This window comes from Dermacentor variabilis, unplaced genomic scaffold (genome assembly GCF_050947875.1).
Source record: "Dermacentor variabilis isolate Ectoservices unplaced genomic scaffold, ASM5094787v1 scaffold_18, whole genome shotgun sequence".
In the NCBI taxonomy this organism is placed as follows: Eukaryota; Metazoa; Arthropoda; class Arachnida; order Ixodida; family Ixodidae; genus Dermacentor; species Dermacentor variabilis.
In genome coordinates, this window is record NW_027460346.1 from 355,639 (window position 1) to 379,603 (window position 23,965).

Genomic DNA, 23,965 nt, shown 5'->3' on the forward strand with positions numbered 1-23,965 from the left:
ACGGTGCGTATGCGCAGTCGTGGCCGATTGGTTAAGGCGAAGGACTCGAAATCCATTGGGGTTTCCCCGCACAGGTTCGAATCCTGTCGGCTGCGTAGTGGTTTCTTTTGCTCCTGCCAGCCGTTCGTGAACGCGTATCAATGTGGCGCAGTAGAGTTGTGGTGCATATGCGCAGTCGTGGCCGAGTGGTTAAGGCGATGGACTCGAAATCCATTGGGGTTTCCCCGCACAGGTTCGAATCCTGTCGGCTGCGTAGCGGTTTCTTTTGTTTCTGCCAGCCCTTCGTGAACGCGTATCAATGTGGCGCAGTAGAGCTGCGGAGCATATGCGCAGTCGTGGCCGAGTGGTTAAGGCGATGGACTCGAAATCCATTGGGGTTTACCCGCACAGGTTCGAATCCTGTCGGCTGCGCAGCGGTTTCTTTTGTTTCTGCCAGCCCTTCGTGAACGCGCATCAATGTGGCGCAGTAGAGCTACAGTGCACATGCGCAGTCGTGGCCGAGTGGTTAAGGCGATGGACTCGAAATCCATTGGGGTTTCCCCGCACAGGTTCGAATCCTGTCGGCTGCGTAGCGGTTACTTTTGCTCCTGCCAGCCCTTCGTGAACGCGTATCAATGTGGCGCAGTAGAGCTGCGGTGCGTATGCGCAGTCGTGGCCGAGTGGTTAAGGCGATGGACTCGAAATCCATTGGGGTTTCCCCGCACAGGTTCGAATCCTGTCGGCTGCGTAGCGGTTTCTTTTGTTTCTGCCAGCCCTTCGTGAACGCGTATCAATGTGGCGCAGTAGAGCTGCGGTGCATATGCGCAGTCGTGGCCGAGTGGTTAAGGCGATGGGCTCGAAATCCATTGGGGTTTACCCGCACAGGTTCGAATCCTGTCGGCTGCGCAGCCGTTTCTTTTGTTTCTGCGAGCCCTTCGTGAACGCGTATCAATGTGGCGCAGTAGAGCTACGGTGCATATGCGCAGTCGTGGCCGAGTGGTTAAGGCGATGGACTCGAAATCCATTGGGGTTTCCCCGCACAGGTTCGAATCCTGTCGGCTGCGTAGCGGTTTCTTTTGCTCCTGCCGGCCCTTCGTGAACGCGTATCAATGTGGCGCAGTAGAGCTGCGGTGCATGTGCGCAGTGGTGGCCGAGTGGCTAAGGCGATGGACTCGAAATCCATTGGGGTTTCCCCGCACAGGTTCGAATCCTGACCGCTGCGTAGCGGTTTCCTTTGTTTCTGCCAGCCCTTCGTGAACGCGTATCAATGTGGCGCAGTAGAGCTGCGGTGCATATGCGCAGTCGTGGCCGAGTGGTTAAGGCGATGGACTCCAAATCCATTGGGGTTTCCCCGCATAGTTTCTAATCCTGTCGGCTGCGTAGCGGTTTCTTTTGTTTCTGCCAGCCCTTCGTGAACGCGTATCAATGTGGCGCAGCAGAGCTACGGTGCGTATGCGCAGTCGTGGCCGATTGGTTAAGGCGAAGGACTCGAAATCCATTGGGGTTTCCCCGCACAGGTTCGAATCCTGTCGGCTGCGTAGTGGTTTCTTTTGCTCCTGCCAGCCGTTCGTGAACGCGTATCAATGTGGCGCAGTAGAGTTGTGGTGCATATGCGCAGTCGTGGCCGAGTGGTTAAGGCGATGGACTCGAAATCCATTGGGGTTTCCCCGCACAGGTTCGAATCCTGTCGGCTGCGTAGCGGTTTCTTTTGTTTCTGCCAGCCCTTCGTGAACGCGTATCAATGTGGCGCAGTAGAGCTGCGGTGCATATGCGCAGTCGTGGCCGAGTGGTGGATTCGGCTTTCTGCCGCGCTAGCGAGCGGACGTGCCGATCATGAGCTCCGTAGGAGCGGCTTCAGCGGCCCAGCAGGGCCGCGGTACCAGGAGTTTTGCCTCAGAAGACCCGGAATACCAAGTTTTGCTGCCTCAATTGCCGACAGGTCGGATAGTTTTAAATACAGTTTTTCTGCATGCGGATGTGCGTGCCAGGCCGTATCGTGTGGAACATTTCCGAGATGCGTTGGCTAGCTTAGGCCTACTTGCCGATGTCATCGCCCTAGGGGCGTATCAGATGAGCCACGTTTGGGCGGTTACTTTCAAGAGCGACGAAGGCGTGAAAAAGCTTTCAAGCGCCAAGAACCTCAAGGTGAATGAACATCGGTGCATTGTCGTTGATCCTGCCAATCAGGCCGTGCGGCTGAAGTTGCATTGGATGCTTCATAACGTGTCGGACGAGGATATACGTACAGCCCTGTTACCGTTCGGAAAGGTCACGGACGTTTTCCATGAAAAGTGGCGTGTTCAAGGAGTTCAAGATAAAGCATCGTCGACACGGGCGGTGTCCCTGGTTCTGAAGACGGGTATGACCGTAGAAGACCTGCCCCATCAACTTCGTGTAGCTGGTGAGCAGACCCTAGTTGTGGTACCGGGCAGAGCACCCCTTTGCCTGAAGTGCCGAAACACCGGACATGTCCGACGTGACTACCGCGTTCCGAAATGTGCAGTATGCCGTCGCTACGGCCACCAGGATACGGAATGTGTTAAGACTTACGCATCCGTCGCAGGACCTGCGCTTCGAGAGGACGTGGCTGACCTGTTAATGGATGAGGCTGACGTTGATGAGGCTTCCCGCGTGCTAGTACCACCGGCGGACATAGTTGCAACACCTTATGTGCCGGCTGCTAAAGCCACGAAGGTGGTAAATGTGCTGCCTACGAGCCCGAAAGATGCAGTGCAAAGGCCATGCGACGAAGGAGCCAAAGAAGAATCGGCCGCAAAATCCGCCACTGCCGAGGAGGCCGCCACGGAGCACGGACCGGCAACTCCCTTGATGGACGTCGAAGAATCGAGTGCAAGCAATGTGGCTATGAAAAGAGCGAGGGACTCGACCGGCAACCTGGACGGCAGCCTGGACGGCAACCTTGACAACGGGGCCAAAGACGAGCCGCCGCCAAAAGCGCAGGCGGGTCGTCGTGTGCCCGTGCGCCCGAAGCCAAACATCCCGCCGGACAGACGGCCGGCGGCAAAACCGCCTAAGTAGGACTCGGCGCCTACTGGGGCGCCCGGACTAACGTCGTGAAGAGATGGCGTCCTTTTTGGAATCGGGCTTCGCGTACGCTCTAAAGGTACGCGTGTGGATCGAGCGGTTTTCAGTGCAAAAGTTATGCATGCAAAATTTTCTACAGTGTGTCTGGATCGCTTGTTCTTTAGCGACACCGTGCGATCGGCTTGCTTTTGCAGATAAATGGCGGTGAAACTAGAGAGAGCACTGAGAGTTGCCACGTTAAATGTCCGTGGCCTTGGAGCGCGAAGGAGGCAGTATCAACTTAGCCGCTTGTGTATGGAGAAGGAACTCGATGTAGTTGCCTTACAAGAAACTAAGGTCGAAACCCAAGAGCAGACCGATCGCATGGTGACGCCTTTCACGGCGCATTACAATGTGTGCGTGAGCCATGCGAATGGCACATCAGGCGGATGTGCGTTGTTAATACGGAAGAGTGCTGGTATTATTGAAGAAAGTGTAACTGTTTCTGAAACTGGCCGCTTGCTTATTGTAGATTTCTCTTTTTCCCACGATTTGTGGCGGCTCGTATGCGTTTATGCGCCAAACAATGTGAATGATCGATTTTTGTTTTTTGAATGTATCGAGCAATATCTAAAATGTGATCGCTTTGTCATATTACTTGGTGATTTTAACTGTGTGTGTTCTCCGGAAGACCGACTAAAAAGGGAAAGGGTTCGCGATAAAAGTGCTCTCCTTTTGAGCAGACTAATTGAAGACCACAACTTAGAAGATGTGGGCCTAGTCCTCACTGATGGTATGATTCCGCAGTACACGCACATTCAGCGAAATAGCCGAGCAAGGCTGGACAGAGTGTATGTTTCTGACGACTTGATCACCCTTTGTAATAGTTATAACGTCGCACCGCAATCGTTCACGGACCATAGCCTGGTAAGCTTCTCGATTGGGGAAAAAGTTAAAAGAACACGATTCAACTGGAACATGTGGAAATTCAACGAAAAGCTGCTTGATGATGAACCATTTGTGTGCAGAGTTAAGGAAAAGATAACAGAGTTGATGACAAATGAGGGTGAATATTTTACTGCCACATGGGAGGAATTTAAGATTCAAGTTAAGTTTATTGCAATAGAAAGAGGAAGCAGCCTTCAGCACGATAAATTACAGAAACAAAGAGAGCTGCAAAGACAGCTAGAATATCTGTCAAGCGCACAAAATGCGGGTCACGATCTATTAGCTGAAAACGTAAAGAAAGTAAGACACGAGCTTGAAGTTATCGACGCCGAGCGATACAAAGCAGCAGTTATACGCGCTAGAAGCGAACGCCTATGGATGGGTGAGATACCAAACAAACGGGCAATGAGCGATGAAAAGCGTCACGCGTCAAGAAATGAGATCCAACAGATACGTCTTCAAAACGAGGTGACGTCAGACGCTTCGTCGATTGAGAAAGCTTTTGTGGAACACTATCGCGAATTGTTCGGCAATGTGACTCCTTCTGGACTGGCCTTCGAGAGTGAATTCATGAGCGAGATGCCAAGGTTGGATGACGACGTTAGAGAAAGTCTTGAGAGACCAATAGCTGTGTCCGAGATTGAAAGGGCGATAGAAGAACTGCCATCAGGCAAATCGCCAGGGCCGGACGGCCTAGGCGCCGCTTTTTACAAGGCATTCAGTCAGGAGTTTGCGTGTATATTGCACCGACTACTCTCAGAGGCGTATGAATTTAAAAAAGTACCACCCTCATTCCAGACTTCGCACATAGTATTAATTCCGAAAACCGATGAACGGGAAAAGCTCCTTTCAGTAAGTTCATACAGACCGATAAGTCTGACCAACACAGATTACAAAATATTTATGAAAGTACTGGCTCGACGATTTCAAAGCGTGATTCAGCAGCTTGTAGGGCCACACCAGACGTGTGGCATTAAAGGCCGCACCATTTTCACGAACACCCACATTGCAAGGAATGTGCTTGAATGTTGCGATGCCATTGGGGGTCGGGTGGCCATGTTGCAGCTAGACCTTGCGAAGGCGTTCGACCGGGTGTCACATGAGGTGCTTTTCGCTATACTGCAGTACTGTAATGTTGGGAGCGTCATTGTAGATGGCGTTAAAATGGCTTATGAAGACTGTTACATGCAGCTTATAGTTAATAAGTGTCTTAGTTCGCGGGTGCCACTCCGCTCGTCTGTACGGCAAGGCTGTCCCTTGTCTCCCTTGCTTTTTGCCCTGTACCTCGAACCCTTTTGTATGGCAGTCATACGGAATGAAAACATTCGTGGTTTTAGGCTGCACGCCGCAGAAGTTAAAATGCTAGCTTATGCAGATGACGTCGCCGTCTTTTGTGAAGACAGGGAAAGCGTGGTCGAGGCTGTCCGCCTTGCAAGATCCTTTTGTAGGTACACTGGTGCCCAGATAAACTTCGAAAAAAGTGTTGGGATATGGCATGGAAGCTGGGACGCGACACCCACAAAATTCGCCGGTATGCAGTGGACTACAGTGCCTCCACTGTATCTAGGAGTGCCCCTTGAGCACTATCGGGACTCGACACAGTTGTGGACCGGCCAAATAGAATCAATGAAAGAAAAGATAAAAGGATGGCAGGGCCGGGGATTGTCAGTGTTTGCACGTGCTTCAGCTTGCAATATATTTTTAATTGCCAAAGTTTGGTACATACTGCAAGTAATGTTCATGTCCCGTGTAAACGTTCAAAAAATGCATCGAGTGTTTGCTACCTTCATCTGGAACTCCACTTGGGAGCGATCCAGTCGAACAAATCTTTTTCGCACAGTTCGAAATGGGGGCCTTGGGCTCTCACACTTGTTCATTAGACAGATCGTATCGCGGTTCATCTTCCTGCGAGATGAAAGAAATGTTTACCTCCGTACGGTCATTCAGGCGAAAATGGCAACAGAACGGCCTGAATTTGTTGTGTCCACATCTAGTGCTATCACTAGAGCGACTGGGTACTATCGTGAAGTCGTTGCATCTTTTAGAATACTCTGCGCACGTTTTTCGCTGGAGTACTTGTGTTCAGTGAGAAGAAAGAAACTGTACGCAGATTTAGTTGACAGTATGTTACCTATCCCACTGTATAGGAGTGTTTATTGTGGAGGCCCAGGAAAAGATGTGCTGAAACGAGTCAAAAGGATGCCTGTAAGACCTGCTGCGAAAACTTTCTTTTTCCACCTACACACGAACACCCTCCCCGTTAAAGTATGGCTAGAACAGAAAGGAATATTCGTACCCTGGACTACCGATTGCCGGCTGTGTAAAAAGCCTGAAACAATTGAACACGCCTTCATTGAGTGTTGGGACGCTGTCTTTCACTGGGACATCTTGCAGCGCACTCTTAAAAAAGAACTCCCCATAAACCCCTATGGAATTCGGTTCCTTCCAGTTGAAAGCGATGACGGGCCACCGTTCGACATGTTCATGTTGCTGGGTCTCCACAGTTTGTGGAAAACAAGAATGGCTGTACGTCATGCTGATGTGAATGTGTGCTCTGCGCGAGAGAACTTCATTGAAAGTATGTCACTATTACGAGAAGTGTATCGTGCACAAAGCGAAACCCCAGACTGGGTTAGCATCCTTGATGAGCTGGTGTGCCTCAAGAAATTTTAGCGACCATCCCACCTGATGTGATGTGGGTGCACTGTGTATATGGATTTGTGTTTTTTTTTGTGTGTTAATGTCTAAGCAGGCAATAAAGAAAAAAAAAAAGTCGTGGCCGAGTGGTTAAGGCGATGGACTCGAAATCCATTGGGGTTTCCCCGCACAGGTTCGAATCCTGTCGGCTGCGTAGTGGTTTCTTTTGTTTCTGCCAGCCCTTCGTGAACGCGTATCAATGTGGCGCTGTAGAGCTGCGGTGCATATGCGCAGTCGTGGCCGAGTGGTTAACGCGATGGACTCGAAATCCATTGGGGTTTCCCCGCACAGGTTCGAATCCTGTCGGCTGCGTAGTGGTTTCTTTTGTTTCTGCCAGCCCTTCGTGAACGTCGTGAACTACCGTCTGTCGAAGAGAGCGGACTTGGTTATCATGTGCTCCGATAGGGCGGTGTTTGTGGCAATGAATCGCCGCGGTAACAGGAAGGCGGCGCCTGGTGAACATGAGGTTTACGAGGTCATCTTGCCTACATTGCCTACAGGTCGTACAGCTTTGAATACCATATTTTTACATGCCGACATTCGGGCCTGGCCTTATCGAGCTGAAAACTTCAGGAATACGTTGGACCGTCTGGCATTGCTCCCTGAGGTGCTAGCCTTGGGCGCGTACCAGATGAGTCACGTATGGGCCGTCACCTTCAAGAATGCGGAAGGCGTCAAGAAGGCTCTGACCATCGGTGAAATGAAGGTGAAGGGTCGCCGCTGCGTTGTAGTTGACCCGGTGAATCAAGCCCGGCGCCTGAAGGTGCACTGGCTGCTTTTCAATGTTCCCGATGAAGATGTACGTGCTGCACTAGCCATGTTCGGGACGGTAACAGATGTCGTGAAAGAAAAGTGGCGTGTGAATGGCACCCACGAGAAGAGTACGACGACGCCGACGGTGAACATTAAGCTCCATGCAGCGGTCAAGGTTGACGACCTCACACATCACCTTCGTGTTGGTGGGGAACTGGCGTTGCTAATTTCGCCAGGAAGAGCAGCAGTGTGTTTGCGGTGTCACACCGCGGGACATGTACGACGCGACTGCCGTGTCCCTCGATGTGCTCGGTGCCGTCGTTTTGGGAATGACGCGAGTTCGTGTGTAAAGACGTACGCAAGTGTAACAGGGCCAGTTGGAAAAACTGACGCAGCAGAGCTCGTCAAGGACGAAGCCGACGCGGAAGAAGCTGCAGGAACGTCGAGTCAAGTGACTCAAAAGGAGATGCGACCAGCAGACACGCCCTCGTATCCGCAAGAAAACGAGCAGCAAGGAGACCATAGCCTTGTAGAAAAGCCCGACGTGACGGAAGTGCCTGAAAAGACAAGCGTGGGCGCAGAATACGGTGAACCTTCAAAGGATCCAGCGAGCCAACACACGGAAAGCAAGGACGTCACGGTACAATCCACCGGAGGCGCAGTCGGCAAACGAGGACGCAAAGCCACAACGGACGCGGCGGACAGACAAGACATCGTTGGGACTGTTTAACCACCAACGAAAACGGTGGTGACTCGACGCGCGTCATTGAAGCCCAAGCCCAACGTTCCACCAGATAGAAAAGCGGTGTTGAAACCGTCAACGTAGCCGCGAGCTTTGACGCTCGGCGGTTCCTTAGGGACTACGTCGATGGACATCAACCATCGAATAAGGAGAATGATTGGAGCCTTCTGCCGTGCAACCCAAGCCGAAGCTCGAGGATTGCAGGCATCGGGAATAGGTTTGCTTCTTGGAAATAAGCTGCGGGTTTTCTGGTATGCCTACGCTCACGAGGTATGCACCATGGCGTATATGTAATTTTAATATATGGCGAGAAATCTCAGCATAGCAGTAAAAATTGCGACTATCAATGTTCGAGGCTTAAATGCTAGAGAGAAACAATATCAACCTAAGTCGCCTTTTCTTGGAGAACGACTTGGACGTAGTAGCTGTACAAGAGACGAAAATAGATAGCGAGGAAGAAACTGACCGCATGGTGCTGCCTTTCCGTGCAAGGTACGATGTTTGTGTATCTCATGCTTTCGGCACGTCAGGCGGATGTGCCATTTTCCTTAGAAAGAATTCATGAATAGTTGTTAAGACCGTGCTTGTGTGCCAAAGTGGTAGATTTGTTTTAGTGGATTTTCTTATGTCCGAGCCTTGCTGGCGAATAATCTGCCTATATGCGCCGAACGCCGAAAATGAACTAGACTTGTTTTTTGAACGGCTCGAGCAGTACCTGATATGTGAAAGACAAATAATTATGCTTGGAGATTTTAATTGTGTTTGCTTAGTAGCTGATCGAGTGAAAAATGTCCCACTAAGGGATAAGAGTGCCTCACGCTTGATTGCAATGGTGCACGATCATAATCTGAAAGATATAGGAAATATAAACTAATGGGACGCAGCCAGTCTTTACACAGTAGCAGCCTGCGAGCCACGCGAGACTGGATAGGGTATACGTTTCATTGCATTTAGTAGCGGCGTGCCATAGTTATGCCGTTAAACATGTGTCATTCAGCGACCATTGTTTGGTGACAGTCACAATTGGGACGCAGAAAGAGGCCTCGCGCTTTAATTGGAAAATGTGGCTATTTAATGACAAGCTGCTGCATAATGAATCATTCGTAGAGTGCGTAAAGGAAAAGTACGAACAGCTATTGGCGACACATGATGACGAGGTAGAACGGTGGGAGCTTTTTAAAGAAGAAATAAAGATTTGTGCAATAGAAGAAGCTAGTGTAATGAAATACGAAGAAAGGAAAAAGCAGAAAGAAATACAAAGAGAATTGTATTTTATGTACAGAGTGGAAGCCGATAGGCCTGGTACATTCACAAAGCAGATCAATGAACTCAAAAGCCAACTGGAGCTTATCGACGAAGATAAGTACAGAGGAGCGGTTATCCGAGCAAGAGCCGAAAAGCTATGGCTGGGCGAAACGCCCACAAAGCTAGCCTTTGCAGATGAAAAAGCTTACGCTAGGCAAAACGTAATACGGAAAATAAGTTATAAGAATGAAGTCACTGACGAACAAGCAAAAATAGAGAGAGCGTTTTTAGAGCACTATAGCGAATTATTTCGAAGTTCCGACGTCCCGGAAGAGTTCGAACGAGAGTTCTATGCCAGCATGACAAAACTAGATGATGTTTACCACGAATGTCTGGAAGAACCGATCAGCCGGAAAGAAGTTGAAGAGGCCATTGACGATTTAGCTCGAGGGAAGTCTCCTGGGCCTGAAGGGTTGGGAGCGGCCATCTATAAGGCCTTCAAAAAAGATGTGAGCGTAATCTTGCATCAGGTAATTGCTGAAGCATATAAACGAAGATATGCACCCCCGTCCTTTGGCCGGTCGCATATAGTGCTCATTCCCAAAACGGGAGACCCAGGGAAATTGCTGCCAGTAGGGTCTTACCGCCCAATAGCTTTGACTAACGTTGATTATAAAATATTTACTAAAATCTTGGCAAAGAGGTTACAGCGAGTTATAACACGAATTGTAGGACCACATCAGACATGCGGAATCAAAGGTAGATCAATCTACACAAATATTCATGTTGCACGAACAATTCTAGAATGTTGCGATGCGTGGGGCGAGCACGTGACAATGCTGCAGCTTGACCTACAAAAAGCGTTTGATCGTGTATCCCACAAAATCTTTTTCACAGTTCTTGATTATGTAAATGTTGGTTTGGTGCTTTTAGATGGAGTTAGGATGTGTTACTCTAACTGTACCGCTAATCTTATAATAAATAAGGATGTAAGTGAGAGCTTTCACGTACGCTCAAGTGTGCGCCACGGTTGCCCTTTAAGTCCTTTATTATTTGCGTCATACCTTGAGCCATTCTGCACAAAAATTATTTACAAAAACAGTATTATAGGTTTTCGTTTGCAGTCAGCGGAAGCAAAACTGCTAACATATGCGGATGATATTGCTTTGTTCTGTAGCGATAAGGGGAGTGTCGCGACCGCGGTAACGGACATCTTATAGTTCTGTAAAATGACGGGTAGCATCATAAACTTTGATAAGTGCCTGGGAATATGGCATGGAACATGGCAAATCGCCCCACCTATTGTTGTGAATGTGAAGTGGACCGTTGCTCCGACAAAGTATCTTGGGGTGCTGTTTGAGCACTACAAGGAGACTGCGGGATTCTGGGAAGACGAAACAAAGAAAGTGCAAGAAAAAACAGTTAAATGGGGTGGCCGTAGTCTTTCAATGTTTCCCCGCGCGACGGTCTGTAATTTATTCGCCGTTGCAAAAGTGTGCTATGTATTGCAAGCATTGTCTATGACTAGATTGCACGTGCAGCGTTTGCATATGGTACTGGCAGTGTACGTATGGGGGTCAATGTGGGAGCGAACCAGTAGAACAAGCTTATTTCGATCCGTCAAAACAGGAGGGCTTGGGAAAAAGACCCTTTCCTCATTAATGTGATGCAACTGAGCCTAGGTACGGCTCTTCCTGAATTCACTGTATCTAGTTGTTTAGTAAACAGTGGCCCTATGAGCGGATTTCTCAAAGAAGTGATATGGGCATTTCGGTTTCTCAAGGCACGTTTTTCAATGGAATGCCTCAGTCACGTTCCTAAAAAACGTCTGTATAAAGATTTAATTGATGTAGTACTGCCAGTACCACTGTACAGATCGATGTTCAGTTTAGGTACTGAAAGAAATGTGCTGAAAAGGGTAAAACGTATGCCTGTCAGACCATCGGCAAAGTCTTTCCTTTTTCAGCTACATTCCAATACACTACCAGTAAAACCGTGGCTTCAGGAAAGATCTATTTCATTCCCTGGTCTCTAGACTGTTTACTATGCCATCAGCAAGAAACAATTGAACACATATCATAGACTGCAGGGACGCCTTGTTTCACTGGGACGTCCTGCAGAGAACTATAGAGAAAGACTTGCCGATAACACCCTATGGCATCCGTTTTCTCCCAACGGAAAACGAAGGAGGAGTGCCTTACGAGATGTTTATGTTATTAGGGTTGCACAGCCTGTGGCGCACGCGCATGGCCGTTAGACATGCGGATGTACATGCTCGAAGTACTCGTGAATATTTTATTGGAAGTGTTTGTTACATAAAAGAAGTCTACGATGCTCAAAATGAGAAGCAGGATGGATTAGATTATTGAACGAGCTTGCTAAACTTGGGCGTTCTTAAAGCCACGTGCACACCAAAGACTGGTGGCACTTTTACCATTTGTAAAGTGTGCGTATTTTGTATGTACCATGGAAACGGTAATAAAGAAAAAAAAAGCGCAGTCGTGGTCGAGTGGTTAAGGCGATGGGCTAGAAATCCATTGGGGTTTCCCCGCACAGGTTGGAATCCTGTCGGCTGCGTAGCGGTTTCTTTTGTTTCTGGCAGCCCTTCGTGAACGCGTATCAATGTGGCGCAGTAGCGCTGCAGTGTATATTTGCAGTCGTGGCCGAGTGATTCTGCTTCCGGCTACCGAGCTGAACGGATCGTAGGAACATGGGCTCCAATAGAGCGGCATATGCGGCTGTTAGCCGCGGCAACAGGCTTTCGGCGGAAGATGATAAGGATTACTAGATTATTTTGCCTCGGCTACCAACAGGACGCATCGTTTTAAACACAGTTTTCTTGCACGGCGACGCTCGTGTTCGCCCGTTCCGTGTAGATTTCCTGGACGCACTTCAAGCTGTTGGTATGCTCTCTGGCGTCGTCGCCCTTGGAGCGTACCAGATCAACCATGTATGAGCGGTAAGGATGAAGACACCCGAGGCTGCTCAAAAGCTTGCGGCACTAAAGGAGCTTCAGGTGAAGGGGCGTCGCTACCTGGTCATCGACACCAAGGAACAACAGGTGAAGCTTCGTATCCACTGGCTTCTGCGTGGGGTGTATGACAAAAATGTAAAGACCTCGCTGGCGCCTTTTGGCAAAGTAACCGAAGTGACCCGCGAGCGCTGGCGAGTTGATGGCGTTTCCGACAAGGGCTCGATGACCCGAGCAGTGCTGCTGCAGCTGAAGGCTGGAATGAAAGTCGACGACCTGCCCCACCAGATCCGCGTCGCCGGCGAGCTTGCGCTGGTGGTAGCCCCAGGTCGCCCCGTGCAGTGCCTGCACTGCCGGGGCTCTGGCCACGTTCGTCGTGAATGCAAGGTTGCTCGCGGTGCAGGCTTTTTGGACACAACGACGCGGACTGTGTGCGTTCATACGCAGAAGCCGCGGCTTCGGCGGAGAGCGAGCCGTCGACGTTAGACCACGTGATGGACGTGACCGAGGCGGAGGAAGCGGCCACGGGAACTGGAAACGGCAAAGTGGCGGCAGAAACTGGTGGGACGACCAAGCAGGCCGAAGTAGGACGGAATAATATCCCTCCCTCGAAGGAACCAGTAGCTACAGTCGAGAGCGTGAGGACGGCCCCGCAAGAAAATGAGAGCCACCAGCCAGCTACGGATGCAACGCAGGCAGAGGCGGACGAAAACGCGACCCCTGCTAGCGCCCGCGTCGAAGGCGTCTCGGCACCGGTCAAGAGATCCCTGCAGCCCGAGGAGAAAGTCGACAGAAAAGCCAGCGGTGACTCGGAGCCACCGCCCGCCAAGACGCATTCTGGAAGGCGCTCCAACCTCAAGCTTAAGCCGAACCTGGAGGCCGACCGTAGGCCCACCGTGAAGCCGACCAATGACGAACTCGTGCGACGGCCACCGGATGGCCACGGAGGTGTCTAGCGGTCAACTAGACGTTAAGGTGAGCACCATTCTCAGGGCCTTCCCCGCTCCTGGTTAGACAAGTAATGGTTACCAACCCGTCGCTTAGTCTAGGCACGCTAAACGTTCGAGGTGTGGCCGCCAAAAGGAAACAGAGTCACGTTTACAGACTACTAGTGGACCACGACCTCGACGTTTTAGCAGTGCAAGAAACCAAGGTAGACGGCGAGGAGGAGACCGGGAGCATTGTGCGAAGGTTCACGTATAACTACTATACAGTAGTGAGCCACGCCTTAGGGACTTCGGCGGGGTGCCAGTTGTTTGTGAGGAAGCTCCCTGGTCTTGTCATAGGTTACTTCTCGTGCACTTGTAGTCGACTTGTCTTTTGTGACTTCAGCTATTTCAATGTCCCATGGCGCGTGTTTTGCGTTGATGCGCCTAATATTGTCTAAGAGAGGGCTAATTTCTTTTTAAGTTTAAAGCATCATTTCCGTGTGCACAAAATGGTAGCCTGTGTAGGGGACTTTAACTGCGTATTGAACGCCGTGGACAGATCTACGCGACGCGTAGTGTATGACAAAAGCAGCGATATCCTGACGCAGACTATACATGAATTCGAATTAGAAGATGTCGCTGAGTGTTTTCGGGCTGACCGAGAAGTCAGATATACTTATTTCCGGGGCACAAGTCGCGCTCGGTTGGACCGTATTTATCTGTCATATGATTTATTAGAAAAATGCCAGTGCTATGCAGTTACTGCGGTATCCTTTTCTGAGCACTGCCTGGTAAAATGCAGGGTGTGCCGCAAAAAAGAACGAAAGGAATTCGTCTGGGAACTGTGGAAAATGAATACTGAGCTGCTACCGGACGAGACTTTTAACGGAAAGGTAGTGACCGCTATTAATTCTTTTGGAAAAGACAGTTTTATGAAATTTGGCGGGGAATGGGAGTAGCTGAAGCAAACAATAAAAATGAAGGCAATTGAAAGAAGGACCGTACTGCGATATGAAGAGAAGGACAGAGAACAAGATTTTAATTAAAAACATTGCTGGAAATATTGGCGACGCTGGAATGCATGCAACCGGGCGCTTATTAAGACGATATGCGCGCTGTTAAGAAAAATGTCGAAGTGTTCGACGAAGAGTGCTATCGAGCCGCGCTCTTGCGTGCTAGAGCAGAAAGACTAACATGCGGGGAAACGCCAACGAAAAGAGCCCTGGGGCTAGAAAAAAAAACATTCCAGACGTAAGCAAATTGAGGCCATTGAATATGAAGGGGTGGTATTAACCGATAAAAATAACATAGGGCGTGCGTTCTTTGAACATTACCAAAATATTTTTGCATTCAGGCATGTCAACACGCATGGTTTCAAGCATCTATTTTTTCAGTGAATGCCTCAGCTTTCGAATGAAGTTAAAGAAGCGTTACAAGGGCCAATCACAGAACATGAAGTGGTGAAGGCCGTCGAAGACCTGAACCCTGGCAAGTCACCAGGTCCAGACGGTCTTTGTGCCGCTTGGTACAAATTCTTTAAAGGCCTGCTTGCTTCTATCTTAACCGCAGTTTTCAATGAAGCATCTGAACTGAAAATATTTCCACCATCCTTTGGCCAGTCCCATACAGTACTAATACCTAAAACAGAAGAGACCGAAAAGCTCATGCAACTTTCCTCCTACATACCTATAGCGCTTACGAACTGCGACTACAAAATATTGATGAAGGTGTTGGCACGGTGGGTGCAGTCAGTTATTAAGGAAGTAGTCGGCCCACAGCAGACGTGTGACATTCGCGGTTGAACCATTTTCACTAACATCCATAAGATGAAGTGTGTGTTGGAGTGTTGTGACGCCATGTGTGATGCAGTAGCGATCCTCCAGCTTGACGTGGAGAAAGCGTTTGATTGCGTTTCTCACGAGATATTGTCCATCATCCTTGAACATGTTAATTTTGGCCATATAATCATTGTGGGGGTGACCATGGCGTACCGGAGTTGCTATACCAGACTTATAATTAATCAGACGTTGGGGGCCCCCATTAACGTGAGGCCAGGGTTGTCCACTCAGTCCACTCCTGTTCTGTGTTTACATAGAAACTTTGTGGCAGACCATCATCGAAAATGATGGCATTAAGCGGTTTCGTCTTCAATCAGCAGAGGTGAAGCTATTGGCATATGCTGACGCTGTGGCTGTATGCTGTAAAGATACGCAAAGCGTATTGAACACTGTGAGTATCGTGAGAAAGTTTGGTAACGTCACTAATAACTTTGTTAACTGGCAAAAATGTTTGGGGTTGAGGCATGGAACGTGGGCGTCTACACCAGACCACTTTTCAATCTTAAGCTGGGCCACGACGGCAGTTAGGTACCTTGGCGCACCTCTAGACGCCTACAGGGACAGTAGCGAGTACTGGAAGGAGCGGAGAAAAGAAACAAAAGAGAAAGCGGAACGATGGAACGCCAGCCACTTATCAATATTAGCGTGAGCTACAGCGTGCAACATGTTTCTCGTGACAAAGGTCTGGTACGTAATGCAGGTCCTACAGTGCTCTCGGATTAATGTTCAGAAACTGCACCGCGTGTTCGCGGTATTCGTGTGGACATCAAGCTGGGAGCGATGCAGCCGAGGTAATCTCTTCCGGCGTGTGAAGGATGGAAGTCTGGGGTTGGCGCACCTCATCTTGCGTCAACTAGTGAACAGGTTCTTCTTTTTTCGAGATTCAAGTGACCCATTTCTGCGCACCGCCAGCCAAATGAGGCTGTCAAGATCACTTCCTGATTTTGTTGTAGCTACAGTTATAATGCCGGGACCACTCCCTGGTTTCTTTGGGGAAGTAGTTCAGAGTGTTTAATTTTTGTGAGTTCGTTTTTCAAATGCATATTTGTGGAGCGTAAAACGGAAAAAGTTATATCGGGATTTGTGTGACAGTTTTGCTTGTACCCATGTACAGTGCCGTGTACAGTGGAGGCCCAGGCCTAGACGTCTTCAAAAAGAGTCAAAAAGATGCCAGTTCAACCGGCCACCAAATCTTTCTTCTTTTAATTACATACCGGTACTATACCCGTTATAATATTTCTGGAACAACGTAGGTTCTACATGCCATGGGGACCCACTGTCTTATATGTAAAAACCCAGAACGCATAGATCATGCCTTCATCCACTGTTGGGAAGCGGTCTTTTTCTGGGACGTGTTGCAAAGGACCCTAAAAAAGAAGCTACCTATAGATCCACACGGAATCAGGTTTCTGCCAGTATACGACGACGAAGGTTTCCCGTACGACCTGATTATGCTTACGGGCCTCCACTGTTTATGGCGCGCAAGAATGGCGGGCTACCATTGTGACCCGGATACCCGACCGGCTCGTGTGTACTTCCGTGAATGTATGCAGCGGTATGTAGAAGTACAGAAGTTGAAACAGCCTGTTCCTGAGTGGCTGTCGAGGGTTGAACCCCTGGCAGCACTCAAGGAATTTTAACAAGAAAACACCGTGCCAAAGTAGCGTGCCAAAAAGTATCTGCCAGACCTTCGTTAACGCGTATCAATGTCGCGCAGTAGAGCTACGGTGCATATGCGCAGTCGTGGCCGAGTGGTTAAGGCGATGGACTCGAAATCCATTGGGATTTCCCCTAACAGGTTCGAATCCTGTCGGCTGCGTAGCGGTTTCTTTTATTCTGCCAGCCTTTCGTGAACGCATATCAATGTGGCGCAGTAGAGCTACGGTGCATATGCGCAGTCGTGGCTGAGTGATTAAGGCGGTGGACTCGAAATCCATTGGCGTTTCCCCACACAGGTTCGAATCCTGTCGGCTGCGTAGCGGTTTCTTTTATTCTGCCAGCCCTTCGTGAACGCATATCAATGTGGCGTAGTAGCGCTGCGGTGCATATGTGCAGTCGTGGCCGAGTGGTTAAGGCGATGGACTTGAAATCCATTGGGGTTTCCCCGCACAGGTTCGAATCCTGTCGGCTGCGTAGCGGTTTCTTTTGTTTCTCCCAGCCCTTCGTGAACGCGTATCAATGTGGCGCAGTAGCGCTGCGGTGCATACGTGCAGCAGTGGCATTCTGCTTCCGGCAGCCGAGCTGAGCGGTCAGCAGAATCATGGACTCCAGTGGAGCAGCGACAGCGGCTACTTTTGGCCGCGGAAACAGGCTGAGTGACGATAAGGAATATGCATTTATCTTGCCCCAACTGCCTAAAGGACAAGTGGTGATTAACACCGTATTTTTGCACGGTGATGTTCGCGCCAGACCTTACAAGGTCGAGGATTTTAGAGACGCCCTACTGCCGACGGGACTCTTGCCTGACGTGGTATGCATAGGGGCGTACCAGATCAACCACGTCTGGGCAGTGACCCTCAGCGACGCGACTGCCACAAGAAGGATGCTGGACCTTAAGGAACTACAAGTTAAGGGACGACGGTGCGTCATCGTTGACCCGCAGGACCAGCAAGTGAAGATTAGGCTTCACTGGTTGCTGTACGGCGTTGCCGACGAGGACGTCCGGACGGCGTTCCCGGCTTTCGGCAAGGTGGAGGAGGTGAGCCGTGAGCGGTGGCGCGTGGAAGGCATGGGGACCAAGACCTCAACGACCAGGACCGTCCTCCTCAATCTGAAGGGCAGCGTGAAGGTTGAGGACCTTCCTCATCAAATCCGCGTCGGCGGTGAGTTGGCCTTGGTCGTCGTTGCCGGTCGACCGATGCAGTGCCTGCGCTGTCACGGCACGGGACACGTCCGCCGAGAGTGCAGAGTCCCCCGCTGTTCCCGGTGCAGACGTTTCGGCCACGTTGATGCGGACTGCGTGAAGTCTTATGCCGCTGTGACAGGCTCACCAGCTATTGACGTGGCGGCAGAGCACGTGATGGACGTGGCCGAGGCGGAGGATGCGGCTAAAGGAACCGGTGACACGGTCTGGACAGCTACAACTAGTGGGTCGACGACTCTGGAAGTGGACGGAAAGGCGGCTGAGGCTACCCAGAAACCGAGTAGGGCGGAACAGGTCTCTACGACTGAGGGGCAGGCGACGGGAAGCGTCAGTGAAGACGCACCTGACGACGCGACCGCAATGCAACAGGACGAGGGCGTCACCGACGACGACCGTACTGGGGCTCTTGCTGCCTCCGTCAAGCGCACCCACGACCAGACGAAGGACCGCGAGGATCGGGCACCCAGCACCAGTGAAGGACCGCCGACGAAGACGCCTCATGGGAGGCGGATGGGCTACAAGCCAAAGCCCAATGTACCGCCTGAAAGGAAGCCTGCCGACAAAGCGGCCACGTCTAAGGACACCAACAAACCGGGAGGTCCCGGAGGCGGCTAGCCGATGGCTAGTCGTGAGCGGTAAGCACCATGCTCCGTGCCTACTTTACTTTTCTTTTAGGTCAAGATGGCTCAAATACCGTCCCTTAGGATTGCCACATTAAACGTGAGAGGGCTGGCGGCTAGTCGTAGGCAAAGTCAGGTCCTACGGTTGGTCACTGACCACGACATAGACGTACTAGCCGTCCAGTGAACTAAGGTTGAAGGAGAGGAGGATACCGGGAGCATGGTGCGACGTTTCACGACTAGGTATTTTGTGGTGGTTAGCCATGCGGTAGGCACGGCTGGAGGGTGCGTTCTTCTTGTGAAAAAGCTGCCTGGACTGCAGATTCAAAGTACTTTTTCGTGTCAGTCAGGAAGGATTGTTCTCTGTGATATTGTTATGTGTGATGCTGAATTCCGCGTCATATGCGTATATGCGCCGAATTCAGTGGATGAGCGCGTCCGTTTTTTTTCGAACCTTACACAATATGTATCCCTTTGCGACACGGCGTGTACAATTGTACACGCGATTTTCACGAGCTTTTTTGCGAGCTTCTATCGTCGTCATCAACACTTGGGCCATTGGAGCCGCATTCGAATTTACCGCTCTACCGGACGGTGCTGCCATCTCGTGATTGCCGCGCCAAATGCATTACCAAAACAAGAAAACAAGATGGACGCCTCGACGTTCTACGGCGCGTCAAGTAGGTGCTCTTGGCTTTATCTTTTCTGCCTATTTAAAACGTTGATTAAGCTGGAACTAAAGCTGTGGACCTGATAACTAAGTGCTATAGATAAGAATAATACGGAATTATTTTTTATTGTACTACTGGTTAGGAAACGGTGGTCATGTTTACGATGGCGTGTCTATTTGTACACAACGTGTCACAAATGCACCGTTTAGGCGGCCGCCGGTTCATCCTGCTGTAACTGCGGCGAATGTCGCTTTTCTGCTTTACTGAGCCTTTTTTTCCTTTTATAGGCATCCAGACTCATGCGAGAACAAGACGCAAGACTCCGAACTCGTCAGTAGACCAGCTTTTTGACGCCATCATGAATGGAGATGTGTCAGACGCCGATCTTTCTGACGATGAAGTCGCCGATGTACAGGCAGCTCAAGCGGTAAGTGGCAAATAGCGAAATTTCTTGTTAGCAGTTGCATCATTTTGCCTTTACGTTTGCAGGTAACTGCATCGAATGAGGAGCATGACCCTAAAATGCATCCTGCAGACGACGAGGGTGATCTCAGTGACAGTGATGAGATGCCTGCGAAAAAAGTGAAGCATGTCAAGTGGCTCTCCAAACCTTTCGATCCAGTGGACACGCGCTGCACCTACCACCCGCTTGGCGGATCAACGCCAGAAGAACCGCTAAAGTATTTCATGAAGTATTTCACCGATGAAGTGTTCGAGGACTTCACGAAGTACACAAATATTTATGCCTTGCAGAACACAGGAAACGAACTTTCGTGCTCCGTGCAAGAGATGAAAGTGTTTTTTGGAATTCTCATTTACATGGGTGTCCTGAAATTCCCACGTGTCCGCATGTATTGGCAAAGCGGTACCCGAATTTCTGCAATTGCAGATGCAATGGCGGTAAACAGATTTTTTAAATTGCGAAGCGCATTGCACATAACTGACCAGAATGAGCCAAGGGATGCATCCAGTGTGGACAAGTTCTGGAAGGTGAGGCCGCTCCTCGATGTCATTAGGTCCCGGTGCCTTCAGCTTGAAGAGCTTGAACATAACTGCATTGATGAGCAGATGGTGGCATTTACAGGAAGGGTCCCAGCAAAACAGGTGGTGAAAAGTAAGCCAAACCCTGTTGGTGTGAAGATCTTTGTGCGATGCAGCACCGATGGTCTGGCGCATGATTTTGAACTCTATCAGGGCAAAGGCACAGGAGTAGACCGGGAGTTCTCCTACCTTGGTCTAGGGGGCTGTGTGGTAATGAGACTTGTGGAGTCATTCCCACAGCACCGCAACCTGAAATTGTTCTTTGACAATTACTTCACGTCCGTGCTGCTTCTGAGGGAGCTAAAAGGTATTGGAATCCTTGCCACGGGTACGATCAGGTGCAACAGGCTGCTGGGTTGTAAGCTGAAGGGCGAAAAAGAAATGCGAAAGGAGGAGCGTGGGAGCACCGATGTCAAGGTGACAGAGGAAGGAGACGTTGCCCTTGTGCGATGGAAGGACAACAATCTGGTCACGGTGGCCTCAACACAGGTTTCCACTGGTGAAGCTAGGGCTGTGAGCAGGTGGAGCTCCTCGAAAAAGGAGCGCATCGAGGTAGAATGCCCACAGGCTATACTAGAGTATAATCGCCACATGGGTGGGGTTGATAAGTTGGATTTTATCATGTCGCTCTATCACATCAGAGCAAAGACAAAAAAATGGCCTGTAAGGGTAATTTCACACCTCACCTCATTTGCGCTTGCAAACTCATGGTTGCAGTATTTAAGAGATGCTTCTGCTGAAGGCCTTGTCCGAAAGAACACGATGGACATGCTACAGTTTCAAACCGATACTGCCATGAGCCTGCTTGTTTCCGAGAAACCTTTGGAGAAGAAGCGAGGGCGACCAAGTGCGGAAAGCTTACAGAGGGTATCAAAAGCACCTCATAATAGTGGACCCCTCCTTACAAACACTGTTCGTTTGGATGGTAAAGCGCACTGGCCTCAGCACGTGGATGCACGATTCCCACAGCGTTGCCGGAAGCCTGGATGCAATTCCAAATCACGAGTTCGGTGCAGGAAGTGCGAAGTGTTCTTGTGCCTGTCCGCCACTAATGACTGTTTTTATGAATATCACACCAAGTAAGCAAGAAGGCTGATCAGCTGATGACCAAAGAGGAATTTTTTATCGCTCTACCTGCAATATTTTCATGCAATAAAGCCTTCGGTTGACTTTTGCTGACTTAGTTGTATTGAGTCACAGTGTGTACATATGAGGACGCGACCTAATTTATTAAGTACCTAAGGTACCGGCTTGTTTATGGTTTTTTACTGAAATATTGTTCATCAAGAGTGCACACAGGCAGTTTCAAAATTTTCTGATGACTATATCCTAATGCGTGTCGCAAAGGGGTATGTTGTAATATGCGCGTGATGCTGTTAGGCGACTTTAATTGTGTGTTGAGTGCTGGAGACAGAGTCAATAATGCAGGTGTGCGTCACCGAAGCAGTGAAGTGTTATTAAATTTAATTAATGAAAATGAACTCGATGATGTTTATGAATGTCTGGAAGGGGGGCGTCGAGTGACTTTTACACGTTTTCAGGGCAGCAGCCATGCGCGTTTGGACCGAATGAACATTTCATTGGATATAATTCCAAGATGCCACGGTTACTGTGTAGTACCAGTGTCGTTTTCAGATCACTGCCTAGCGAAATGTAACGTAGGTATAATGAAAAGGAGACATGTATTTAAATGGGACATGTGGAAAATGATTGCCTTGTTACTAAATGACCAGCCCTTTTTACAGGTGGTACGGAATGCGGTTAATGAAGTTCAATGTGATGCTGCGGGAACAATCGTCGAGAAGTGGGAATGTTTTAAACAAAAGGTTAAAATGAAAGCGATAGAAAGATCCAGTTGTAAAAAATTCGAGAAGGAAATGAAAGAAAAGGGTTTAAGAACACTGCTTGGCAGCTGCTAAAGCTTGAGTGCAGAGCGCCTGGTGCGTACAAAGACGATGTGCGAAACGTCAAAGAAAAACTTGAACTTTTGGACAAGGAACGATATCAAGGTGCAATAGTGCGCGCACGAGCAGACGCACTAGCGGCAGGGGAGACGCCCACAAGAAGGGTGCTCGGCTTGGAGAAGGCGTATGGACGAAGAAACCATGTCGACCAGATTTTAGTGAACGGGAATGTCGTTGAAGACAGTGATAGCATTCGTCAAGCCTTCTTTGAGTACTACCAGTCGCTATTTGCATTTCAGGAAGCGAATGTTGAGGGTTTTAAAGCAGGTTTTCTGCATCGCATGCCACGTTTGAGCGATGACGTAAAAAAGCGATTAGAGGAAATAATAATGGCGAGCGAAGTCGAAAAGGTAATCGACGATTTGAACATGGGTAAATCACCGGGACCTGATGGACTCATTGCGGGTCTATATAAAGCTTTTAAAAGAGTGCTGGCGCCTTTGCTTGCACATGTATTTAATGACGCACACGAAAAGAAATCATTACCACCTTCCTTTGGAAAAACGCACACCATTCTAATTCCAAAGATCAATCAAATAGACAAACTCAGATTCGTGTCATCCTACAGACCGATTTCACTAACAAACGTCGATTGTAAAATATTTATGATGGTTTTAGCTAGCAGGCTTCAAGGAGTCATCAAGGAAATAGTCGCACACCATCAAACTTGTGGCATCAAAGGGCGATCTATTTTTTCAAACATCCATAAGATGCGATGTGTGCTCAAGTGCTGTGACGTCACCGGTGGCGGTGTTGCAGTTCTTCAGCTCGACCTAGAGAAAGCGTTCGATTGTGTCGCTCACGTTATTTTGTTTGCCATCTTAGATCATGTTAGTGTCGGTTCCATGATAACTGAGGGCGTGGCCTTGGCGTACCAGAACTGCACAACAAGATTAATTGTTAACAAGTCTCTGGGGGCCCCCATTAACATCATGCTTTCCGTGCGCCAAGGCTGCCCCCTCAGTCCGCTATTGTTTGCTATCTACGTAGAAGCAATGTGTGTAGCAAATAATGAAAATGACGGAATTCATGGTTTCAGATTGGCAGCGACAGAAGTCAAGTTGCTTGCATATGCAGATGACATTTCAGTGTGTTGCACTGACAAACCGAGTGTAACGGAAACAATATCTGTAGTAAAGCATTTCTACGCCGTAACGAGTAGCAGAGTAAACTGGGGCAAATCGCTAGGGCTGTGGCACGGGGACTGGTTTTCTGCACCCGACTGTTTCGCGAACGTGAACTGGGTGAAGACTCCTACCAGGTATCTGGGTGTTCCCCTCGACAGGTATAATAGCAGCGACGAATACTGGAGGAACCAAACCAAGGAACTGAAAGAAAAAATAGACAAATGGAAAGGTACTAACCTGTCCATTTTTGCAAGAGCGACAGTTTGTAACGTGTTTTTTATTACTAAGTTATATTACGTCTTCCAAACGCTGTATTGTTCTAGAGTAAATGTGCAAAGGCTGCACAGAGTGTTCGCAGTTTTCATCTGGGGATCAACATGGGAAAGGTGCAGCCGAACAAATTTGTTTAGAAGATTGAAGGATGTGGGTGTGGTCCTGGCGCATCGTTTTGTTCGTCAAGTTCTAACCGATTTTTGTTTTTTCGCGATGTTCGCGATCCATTTCTGCGCGCCGTATGTCAGCTAAGGTTGAGTAACGCTTTGCCGGCACATGT

At 49.4% G+C, this 23,965-nt stretch overlaps 1 protein-coding gene and 11 non-coding genes across 12 annotated transcripts; all 12 read left to right on the plus strand.

The window, feature by feature from the left end:
* Positions 1–171: 171 nt before the first annotated feature.
* Positions 172–253, plus strand: TRNAS-CGA (transfer RNA serine (anticodon CGA)). Its single transcript has one exon. It is a non-coding gene; the product is annotated as a tRNA-Ser (tRNA).
* A 76-nt stretch (positions 254–329) lies between these two features.
* Positions 330–411, plus strand: TRNAS-CGA (transfer RNA serine (anticodon CGA)). Its single transcript has one exon. It is a non-coding gene; the product is annotated as a tRNA-Ser (tRNA).
* A 76-nt stretch (positions 412–487) lies between these two features.
* TRNAS-CGA (transfer RNA serine (anticodon CGA)) lies at positions 488–569 on the plus strand. Its single transcript has one exon. It is a non-coding gene; the product is annotated as a tRNA-Ser (tRNA).
* Positions 570–645: 76 nt separating this feature from the next.
* TRNAS-CGA (transfer RNA serine (anticodon CGA)) lies at positions 646–727 on the plus strand. The gene has a single exon. It is a non-coding gene; the product is annotated as a tRNA-Ser (tRNA).
* A 76-nt stretch (positions 728–803) lies between these two features.
* TRNAS-CGA (transfer RNA serine (anticodon CGA)) lies at positions 804–885 on the plus strand. The gene has a single exon. It is a non-coding gene; the product is annotated as a tRNA-Ser (tRNA).
* A 76-nt stretch (positions 886–961) lies between these two features.
* TRNAS-CGA (transfer RNA serine (anticodon CGA)) lies at positions 962–1,043 on the plus strand. The gene has a single exon. It is a non-coding gene; the product is annotated as a tRNA-Ser (tRNA).
* A 76-nt stretch (positions 1,044–1,119) lies between these two features.
* TRNAS-CGA (transfer RNA serine (anticodon CGA)) lies at positions 1,120–1,201 on the plus strand. The gene has a single exon. It is a non-coding gene; the product is annotated as a tRNA-Ser (tRNA).
* A 76-nt stretch (positions 1,202–1,277) lies between these two features.
* TRNAW-CCA (transfer RNA tryptophan (anticodon CCA)) lies at positions 1,278–1,359 on the plus strand. Its single transcript has one exon. It is a non-coding gene; the product is annotated as a tRNA-Trp (tRNA).
* Positions 1,360–1,593: 234 nt separating this feature from the next.
* On the plus strand, positions 1,594–1,675 carry TRNAS-CGA (transfer RNA serine (anticodon CGA)). The gene has a single exon. It is a non-coding gene; the product is annotated as a tRNA-Ser (tRNA).
* A 137-nt stretch (positions 1,676–1,812) lies between these two features.
* On the plus strand, positions 1,813–8,131 carry LOC142568341 (uncharacterized). Its single transcript, XM_075678346.1, has 3 exons — positions 1,813–2,796; positions 7,256–7,607; positions 7,797–8,131. The coding sequence occupies exons 1-3, from the start codon at positions 1,813–1,815 to the stop codon at positions 8,129–8,131; spliced, it is 1,671 nt and encodes a 556-aa protein (XP_075534461.1).
* TRNAS-CGA (transfer RNA serine (anticodon CGA)) lies at positions 6,879–6,960 on the plus strand. Its single transcript has one exon. It is a non-coding gene; the product is annotated as a tRNA-Ser (tRNA).
* A 9,046-nt stretch (positions 8,132–17,177) lies between the features above and the next one.
* On the plus strand, positions 17,178–17,259 carry TRNAS-UGA (transfer RNA serine (anticodon UGA)). The gene has a single exon. It is a non-coding gene; the product is annotated as a tRNA-Ser (tRNA).
* The last annotated feature ends 6,706 nt before the right edge of the window (positions 17,260–23,965 follow it).